The sequence below is a fragment of the Corvus kubaryi genome, unplaced genomic scaffold (assembly GCF_017639235.1).
Source record: "Corvus kubaryi isolate FWS band 111438036 unplaced genomic scaffold, C.kubaryi_AGA036_p1.0 37201, whole genome shotgun sequence".
NCBI classification, from domain to species: Eukaryota; Metazoa; Chordata; class Aves; order Passeriformes; family Corvidae; genus Corvus; species Corvus kubaryi.
In genome coordinates, this window is record NW_024581058.1 from 336184 (window position 1) to 345628 (window position 9445).

At 51.3% G+C, this 9445-nt stretch overlaps 1 protein-coding gene across 3 annotated transcripts; it reads left to right on the forward strand.

Moving 5' to 3' along the window:
- The first annotated feature begins 2190 nt into the window (after positions 1–2190).
- On the forward strand, positions 2191–8523 carry LOC121661829 (olfactory receptor 5A2-like). Of its 3 annotated transcripts, none has more exons than XM_042022376.1 (2): positions 2191–3099; positions 8261–8523. In XM_042022376.1, exons 1-2 carry the CDS (start codon positions 2191–2193, stop codon positions 8396–8398), a joined length of 1047 nt encoding a protein of 348 aa, XP_041878310.1. In that variant the 3' UTR covers positions 8399–8523. The 3 variants fall into 3 exon arrangements, with proteins under 3 accessions (XP_041878310.1, XP_041878312.1, XP_041878311.1); XM_042022378.1 differs by lacking the exon at positions 8261–8523 and adding an exon at positions 6427–7262; XM_042022377.1 differs by lacking the exon at positions 8261–8523 and having other exon boundaries at positions 2191–3704.
- The last annotated feature ends 922 nt before the right edge of the window (positions 8524–9445 follow it).

The window sequence follows — 9445 nt, forward strand, 5'->3', positions numbered from 1 at the left end:
TGAGAAATAGGCAATAAATAAAACAATGGCATCATGTGGCTGATCCCACCTGGATATTTTGTTTTCCAAGCATCAGCTCCCGAGCCTGTTGAAAACACTGGATGTTTGAAGTTCTAACATTTGGAAATGATGCTTTAAACTGCACTTTATTTTTGTCTTAGGATAATTTCCAGCTGATGCTTCAGGTTGTCTGAATCCTTCAGGTGGGGTTAGATGGGGTATTAGGAAGAAATTCTTCCCTGAAGGGGTGGTGAGGCCCTGGAATGGATTTCCCAGAGAAGCTGTGGCTGCCCCTGGATCCCTGGCAGTGTCCAAGGCCAGGCTGGACAGGGCTTGGAGCAGCCTGGGCTGGCAGAAGGTGTCCCTGCCCCTGGCAGGGGTTGGAATGAGATGATCCATAAGGTCCCTTCTGACCCAAACCCTTCCATAGCACAGATATTGTCATAAACTCCCCCTGGGGGTAGTTTTAGGATGTATTAAACAATTAAAGGCAATATTTTTGAACTGTTGTTGTTCAAATAACACCTTCTGCTGCCGCTAATTTTAAAATCTTCATATCTTGACTTGGCAGCAGAGGATCCCAGGACCCCTCAGGGCTTGGCTGCCCCTCGCTTGGTCTGACAGCCCCCTGGAGGGTAAGATGTTATTCCCTGACTTGTTTTGGCTCTGTGAATCCTCCACAGGGCAAAGCTCTGGAAACACAGGTGTTACGTGGGAGAAGCCCTGGTGTGTGTCTCCAGGTGGAGCTGGGAGCAGCTGGAAGTATAAAAACTGCTTCAACGGGACCTGGGAGCAAAGAGGAGCAAAACTCCACCTTCAGGTAGGTTTAGATGGAATATTGGGAATAAATCCTTCCCTGGGTGGGTGGTGAGGTGGTTTCCCAGAGAAGCTGTGGCTGCCCCATCCCTGGAAGTGTTTAAGGCCGGGTTGGATGGGGTGATCTCGGTGAATCCTAGGGCAGCTCATTGGAAGCTCTTCTACTGCTGTGCCCAAAGATTTTATGGAAATTGGGTGCCACAACGGAGATCCTCACCACAGGAGGACAAGGATGAGCACTCCATTAGTTATTCCACACCAACCACCTGCCTCTCAGCAGGAATAAAATATAACCCATGGGTTTTAATTGAATTTATTTCCATTCCAGGTCTCCGATCCATCACACAAAGTAACGTTGGTTGGTTGAGTAAGGAAAAGCGAGGCTGGATTTTAGTTAAGCAAGAAATTGAGGTAAATTCTCTGATGGCAGCAGATTCAGCCCCAAAAATGTTTGGTTTTCCTTATTTTTAACACCTCTGGCTCTGCCTCAGGCATCTCCACATGGGTGATGAAAAGCAGCTCTAAATCCTCGTTAATAACTCCAGGAGACCACAGAACACCTGAATGGAGATGTTGGGTTCTGGGGGTGAAACTCAGCCCTTCAACCAAGGCTCATGCAATAATGAGGATTTCCAGATTTAGATCCGTTTATCAGGAGCCAGCAGTGCCTACTCTTGGTTTACTCTCTGGTGTAACTCCATCAAGCCACGACTATCCAGGAGAAAAAACCATGTTTATTTATTCTGTCGCAGTGTGGGATTTTACAAGGTGCTGATCTCTTCCTGGTAAACAGCGAGATGGAGGATGAATTTATCTTTTACCTCCAAATTAAGCATCACATCTAAAGCAAAGTGAGGTAAGGCAAATGCCGGCTCTTATTTCTACAGCCAGGAAAAAATATACTAAGGGAAGTCCCTTTTTCCAATGCTTTCACCTAGAAAATCTCTTCCTGGGACATGGGGAGCGGGTATTTATTCCTCAAGTGCTCAGACCGAGTAGGGAATGGTCAAAAGATGAGAAATAATTCTATTTTCCCAGCAATTATCAGGAAAACCATGGAATTCCCTGTGTAAGTGGATTGAGGAGAACTAGGAGGAAGCCTTGCAACTTATTTCTGAATTATTTTGATATCATATTTCCCTTCTTAATGCCTTAAATATGCCCCTGCTTCCAAATACGTTGGCTGAACAGGGATACTGGTGCCAGGAACTTGTGGTTTTTCTCTTTCAAGGAGAATTTACCTTTTCTTGACTGAAGGCTTTGTAACTGTTTGACCAAAATTGACATTCTTATCATTATCAATGGATTTATTTGCATGAAACCTTTCAATCTAAAGGCACAAAGCAACTGAACTGCATATATAAAATGTTCAGTATGGTTGGAGAAAATGAGACGTTTGCATCTGAATTTATTCTCCTGGGCTTCACCACCCGGGCAGACCTGCAGGTGATGTTTTTTGTCCTGTTCCTTGCCGTCTACGTGGTCGCTCTCCTAGGAAATCTGGGAGCCATTGTATTGATCCGTATGGATCTGCACCTTCACACCCCCATGTACTTCTTCCTGAGCCACTTGTGCCTCCTGGACATCTGCTACTCCTCTACCATCATCCCCCAGAGCCTGAGGGATTTTTTGGCAGAGAAGAAGGTGATTTCCTTTGCGAGATGCGTCACCCAGCTCTTCTCCTTTGCCACCTGGGCCACCACCGAGTGCTACGTGCTGGCCGCCATGGCCTATGACCGCTACGTGGCCATCTGCAGGCCCCTGCTCTACTCCGTGCTCACATCCCAGAGGATTTGCATTGGGATGTTGGCTGGGGCCTACCTGGCTGGAGTGATCAGCTCCACCCTCCACACGGTTTCCATATTCCGCTCCCCGTTCTGCCACTCCTGGGCCATCGACCACTTCTTCTGTGATGGGCCCCCGCTGCTGGCCCTGTCCTGCTCTGACACCCGCACCAGCGAGGTCGTGGTGGCCGTCGTGGTGGGGTTCAACACGCTGAGCACCGTGGCCTTCATCCTGGTGTCCTACTCATCCATCCTCGCCGCCGTCCTGTGGATCCGCTCGGCGGCCAGGTGGCGCAAGGCCTTGTCCACCTGCGCCTCCCACCTGGCCTCCGTCACTCTGTACTACAGCAGCTCCATCCTCATGTACCTGCGCCCCGTCTCCAGCCACTCCTTGCAGCAGGACAAGGTCATCTCCCTGGTGTATTCCGTCGCTGTCCCCATGCTGAACCCGTTTGTTTACAGCCTCAGGAACGCGGACTTGAGGAACGCCATGAGGAAAGCGAAAAGTAGGATCCTCACTGCCTGGTCCATCCATGGCTCCCGGTTAGCTGAAAAGAGAGGACGACCCCGCTGCTGTGAGAGGTGTTAGATTTTGGACCCTCCAGAAGAGGGGTTGGATGTCAGACCCTCGGGATTCCAGGGTCTGGACTCATCTTCCAAGCCATTGGTGCCATGATCTCCCTGCAGCAGCACCGCGGGGAAGGGATGAGACATCTCCTGGCATTGTCCGGAGTGCAGGAATGGAGGGGGAACGTGGCAAAGCAGAGCCTGAGTGGGAGATGAGGCACCATCCTCAGGGACACTCCCTGTACTGTAGAACAGGAGCTGGGGAGACTCCAACCCTTTGGGGTGCTGCCCTGCCCTCCCTTGATTTTTCCCTCTTTTTTTGGGGGATGTCCATGTGGAAAGAGCTTTGTGGAAGCACCGAGCTGCCGGCCAGGGCACTTGGACTCATTTTGTGCCTTCTCTGGGGGAGAGGAAAAAGGGAGATGGGGGAGTCCAGGGGGTGATGGTGTCGTTTGGGGCACTCCAATGTCTGTGGAGGGAGTGAGAGATGAGGGGGGTCAGGTGGTGTTCCCCAAAACCAGGGAGATTATAGCCCAAAAATGCCTGAAAATTCTTGAGGGGTTTGTGTCTAAAATACTTAAAACTGCAAAGATTCTCATTTTCTATGCGTTGAGAAATAATATTAATTCATATATAAATTGATTTAAAAATAAACCCCCGTATCTGCTGTGTTATAGGCAGGATTTTAGGCTGCAAGAAATGGAATATGGATCTGTAGGTTTTGAAAATACAAATAAAACGTTTGTGTATATAAATGAAACAACAAAGGGCTTGAAAAGGTAAGACAATATGATCTGTGTGAAGGAGATAGAAACAGCTCTGTGTGTTCGGAGTTTTACTGTCGCTGTAACACCCGAAATCTGGGACCTGGGATGGGATTGAAATGGGGGTTTATTGGCACCCCTCAAAACGCTGCGCATGCGCGCTGGCCTCCCGGCGCTCCGTGCTGCCGCCTTGTGGGCACACCCGGTACTGCAGCTCCGAGCGCCCTCGGCGCTTCCCAGGCTCCGCCGGCACCGGGACACGGAGCTGGACCGGGACCACGACCGGGACAGCGACCGGGACAGCGACCGGGACCGGCCGTGCGGGACCGGCTGCCGGGGCTGCTCCCGGCGCCTCTCCCGGCAGGAACGGCGGCCGCTGTGCCGGGAGCGGCAGTGGCGGTGAGCGGGGAGCGCGGGGAGCGGCGCGGCCGGGCCGAGGGTACCCGGGGCGGCTGCTCCGGGCTCGGAGGGGAGCGGGGAGCGGGGACAGCCCCGAGCGGGCGGCGGGGACGGAGAGGGAGCTGCGGGAACGGGCACGGGGCGTCGCTCCGGGGCGGATTCTGTAGGGGACAAAATGAACATTTTGGGGTAAAATCTGGGTTAATCTGCAGGGCAGGGAAAGAGTGTTCTGAGGTAAAAGTGAGGCAGTCAGCAGTGGAGGTAGGGGAAGTCCCAGCCGGCGTATAATGGATGATATAAACCATGTGTGAAATCAGAGCTGTTCCAGCAGCTTTCCTTCCCATTGCTCCCCAGGTGTTTTCCTTATGTTCTGGTTTTCAGAAGCGAACACAGTTTGGGATAACACAGCTTTGGAGAGTTCTGAGTTTTCCTTAACTGTGCAGAGATGTCGGGATCTGGAGGGCACTCCCGTGTCCCTGAAGGAGGATGCCCTGCGGAATGCCCTTACCTGGGATTTGGCTCCTGTAGAGCCTCCCAGGATGAGCCGTGGTGGGCTCGGATCCTGGGCTGGTCCTTGCACCACCCTCATTCCTCAGACGCCGGGAGCTGCCGAGGTCTCTCTCTGGACCTGCCCAGCTGTGTCAGATCCAATGGGCCCTCCAAGTGTTTTTTATCTCTTGCTCCCATTGAAATTGGAGTCCTGTTTGGTGACTTATATCCCCCCCCAAATAGGATTGATTTCTCAAGAAAAATGTGCCACAAAAGCCTTTTTTTGTCTTTTATTTATTAAATTTCCACTCCTGATCATTTCTCTTGATGCAGCAATAATGAATGTCACAGAAGTAACAATGGGAATGGGGAATAAATGGAATGTGACTGAAAATGCTGATTTTGGATATTTGAGCAGGAACTCGCCGGTGTTCAAAATGTTCAGGCCAGAGCAATACAAGCGCAGCCACAGGAAAACCCAGGAACTGCTGGGTTCAGTCCAGGGACACCTTCCACTAGTCCAGGCTGCTCCAAGCTCCGTCCTGCCTGGCCTTGAACACTTCCAGGGATGGGGCAGCCACGATTTCCCTGGGTTTACGGGCACAAGAGGAAATTTCCAGCAGGAACTGAGGGGTTTCCCTTGCTCTGCCTGGCCCTAGCAGGGCTTTGGGAGGCAGAGGGTGTGGGAACAGGAGCTTTGCCCACTGCCTTGGGGGAGTCTCTGATGTCCCAAAAGCCAGCAGAGCAAGTGGTTGTGGTTTAACATCCCGTTCAAAGGAGACGCCAGGCCAGGAACAGGAATGGACTGCAGAGCAGGGATGGTGCCCAGCAGAGGGGTGACTGTCCAGGGGGTCCCAGCAGTCCATCCCTGCTGCCCAGGGTTGGGATGAGCAGGCTGGTGAGTGTCCCTGTGCTTGCTCTGCAGGATGAGGAAGCCAGGCCTGCTGAGGAGGAAGATGAGGAGGTGTGGGAGGATGGAGACAGCGGCCACCAAAGGCTGGGGAAGGCACAGATCCAGGTAGGAGACGTTGCCTTGCAAGGAACTGTCACTCCCAGCTGGAGCACCAGTGCTCACCCACACCAATGCCACAGGCAGGAGAGCCTTGTCCCAAGCCAGGATTTCAGTGGAGGGTCCTCAGCTCCTTGGGAATTGCTTGAAGGTAGGATTGAACTTTGTTCTGCACTTCTGTCTGTTTCCCACAGAAGTTGAAGTGTCAGGTCTGGGCCATGCAGGAACTGAGCTGCTGTTTTTTTGTTTTACTTCATGTTTAGTCAACCTTGAGCTTCTGGATATTTTTTTCTGTCTGATTTGTCTCAGGCTGATGTAAATTTAAACTAAAATCCCAGGCAGCTGTTCCCTGAAATCAGGTTAAAGGAAGATTCTGGTACATAGACACATTTATGCAGCACTTTATTAGGAATCCTGGCGAGCCCTTGGATTTGAGCTGCCTTAGACTTGGAAACAAGTCCCTGTTTTAGAAGCTTTCAGTAAATTACTTAAGTTCTTTTGAGATCCAGCCTGTAGCAGCTTCCCATCCATCATGGGAAACTGGCAGGGACCCCACTAAAGACCCTCTGGGCGGGGCACAGCTTCTTTCCCTGGAGAGATGCTCCAGCAGCACTTGGCAGTGGGTGTTGGGGATTAATCCGTAGGAGCAGATAAATCCATCATCACTGCAGGGCTCTTGGCAGCACTGAATTCCCAACTACTGGTAGGGAAGCCTCTGAAATTGCAGGTGGTTTGTGCCAGTACCTGTAACCTGGGACTGATCCTGATTGTCTGACTCTGGAGTCCCTGAAGTGCTGGGTTATGGAAAACAGACGAGACCGTGGATCAACCCCGCGTGTCATCCGGTGGTTTTGGGCAGGGCACAGCAATTGGCAGTGGGTGTGTTTAGGGGGAGGAGCCACTGCTTCCCTTCCCATCGAGCTGTGGGAAAGGCAGCCCAGAGGATGAGGCTTGGGAAGGAGTTGTGAACTGAGAAGTAGCTCAAACCGAGTTTAAGTAACCTTCGACTCCTGGAATAGTCTGGATTGGAAGGAACCGTATAGATCCTGTTCCAAACTGCTGCCACGGTCAGGGGCACCTTCCTGGGGTGTCCATGGAATACCCTCCATGCCAGGCTGGTGGAACAGGCGGGGTTTTCTCCCTAAGCCCAGTCCCAGGCAAGATTGGGGTTTCCATGGGAAGAAGCCTGAGAGCTGGGAGGCTCCATGCCTGGAAATGTTTCCAGTCCTGCTTTATCGTTTTATCCAGTCTTGGCCAAAACTGGGCATTACGTTTCTTCCCTAAGTGAGGTGGTTTTCCCTGGACTGCTGGGATTGCACACTGGGTGTTTAAGGGCTGTGTTGTCTCTTTCTCCAGAACAGAAGAGTGAGGAGATGGGGATGCTCCCAGCCATCACAGAGATGTGGGAACAGCCCAGTTCCAGTGAGGAATGTGGTGAGTGCCCTGAGATGGTCTTTCCTGTTGTTTTTTCCTTAGAGCCTGCTGGAGTGCTGGCCTGCATTTGGGAGGAGCCAAGTGGCCTGGAGCAGTGAGGTTTTTCCTGTCAGAAATCCATGCTGGGCATGTTTTCCCTGGCTGTCCCAGGGGGAAGGAACAGCTCTGGAGTTCTTGCAGCCACAGGCTGGGGAGGCATCCCCTGAAAACCAGTTCAGGCTCGTTCATCTGACTCTGCCCCTGACCTGTGGCTTCCAGGGAGCCTTCTGGTCTTCTGGATATTACCAGGAGAGGATATTCCAACACCTGCTTTTTGAGCCAGGAATTCCAGACCCAGTAAGTCAGTCACGTTCCATGTGAGCTGTGCCAGTGGTGGGCTGTGAGGGGAAGCAAGGAGGGGTAGGGGGTGGTATTTGAGACATTCCCAACTGGAATTGGGGCTGAGTGGTCATTTCAGAGCTCTGAGGCCACAAGTTCAGAGCTCAGGGAATGCTGAGGCATCCTGTGCCTGTGGCACTTGGCAGCACATCCCTGATGTGGAGCAAAAAGAGGAGGGTTAGTGGGAGGAGGTTTCTGGAATGGAGTTGGGACAGGTGCTGATCCACCCATGGAATCACGGGACTCAGAAACAGTGACATTTACACTCTGTTTGTTGTCTGATTTCAGAGCAAAGAACATCCAGAACTGCCTCCTCACCCTCATGGACAGCAGGAATGCCTTCCATAGCTCTTGTTTCAGAATGGGAATGGCTGTTGGGAGCTCTGGCAGGAGCACCTGGAGACCAGCAGTGGGATTGCTTTGGCTGCTGCTGGAGGTGGTTTTCCCTTTTCAAGATATTCCTCTGATGTTTTCATAGTAGTTTTCTAGGGCACATTTGAGGGTAACTCCAGGAATTTCAAAACAGTTGGAAAATGGTGGGGGAAAAATATGAACTTGATCCATTTCTAGTAATTCCAGACTTCTCCCACACCACCATTCTGGGGATAACCTGGTTAAAGATGGAGAGAAACAAGTGCTGTAAACCCTCCTGGCTCTCTGACAGAGCAAACCTTCCAGTAAGCCCATACCTCCCTGAGAAACTGTGGGATGATGTGGATTTCCAGGAAAGCAAAACAAGGACAGAGATGAGGGAATAGGCTCCCAGTTATTAATGATTTGATGGATGTGGGAGTGATTCTTGTGTGTTTGATGCTCTTCTTTTTATTCCTGAAATAATTTTAAATGATTCCTTTAAAAATTTGTCTATATTTGGGAGGAAACAATGCAAAATAAATGCAGGGAGAGATCATAGAATCATTATGGAATCCTGGAATGATTTATGTGGGAAGGGACTTTCTGGATCATCTCATTTCACCCCCTGCCATGGGCAGGGACACCTTCCACTAGACCAGGCTGCTCCAGGCCCCATCCAACTTGGCCTTGGACACTTCCAGGGATAGGGCAGCCACAAAATCTCTGTGCCAGGGCTTCATGACCCCCACAGGGAAGAATTCCCTCCTAATACCCAATCTTTCCCATTTTTCTGCAGGACATGGGCTGTGACAAGGGAATTGGCCCCAGATGGATCACAGCAGGACTATGGAAATCCCCTGCACTGGGAGGTTGTGGTGCTCTGGGTTAAATTTTGGATTCATAATGTTAAAGGTGGGATGTGGAGGGGCTTCTCTCCTGTTCATTATTGTTGTTATCAATGTTCTTGCTCTCACTGTCACTATGTGTTGTCATTACTCTCAAATGACTGCATTTGTCTTGGTTTCCATTATTAAACTGTTCTGAGCTGGAATTTTGTCTCTGGTCTCTTCCCCATCCCACGGGGAGTGAGGGAGCGGCTGCTGGTGCCCAGCTGGGGTCCAGCCGTGGCCCCGGGCACTTCTGGGGGCTCCGAACGCGAGGGATCGGAGCGGTTTTGGGCTCACAAAAAGAGACCCAATGCTGCGTTTCGGGGGCTCAAAAGCAGGCGCAGAGCTTAAAAGCAGAGACTAAATCCTGCACTGTGGAGTCCTGAGAGCAGGCTGGTATGGCCAGAGCTGGGACTCAGAAACAGTGACTAAATCCTGTTCTCAGGGCTTGAGGAAGAGAGCGAGTCCTGTGTGTTCGGGCTCACAAAGAGAAACGGAAGTGCTGCGTTTTGCTGGACTGAATTAAAGGCCAAGTGCCGTGTTTTGATGCTCCAAGCGGGCTCT

What these genes read in the sequence shown, in the direction of transcription:
- LOC121661829 (XM_042022376.1), top strand. Translation starts at nt 2,191, where the DNA reads ATGGTTGGAGAAAATGAGACGTTTGCATCTGAATTTATTCTCCTGGGC. An exon ending in TGAGGAACGCCATGAGGAAA is followed by an intron (nt 3,100 to 8,260) that starts GCGAAAAGTAGG and finishes ACCTGGTTAAAG; the next exon opens with ATGGAGAGAAACAAGTGCTG.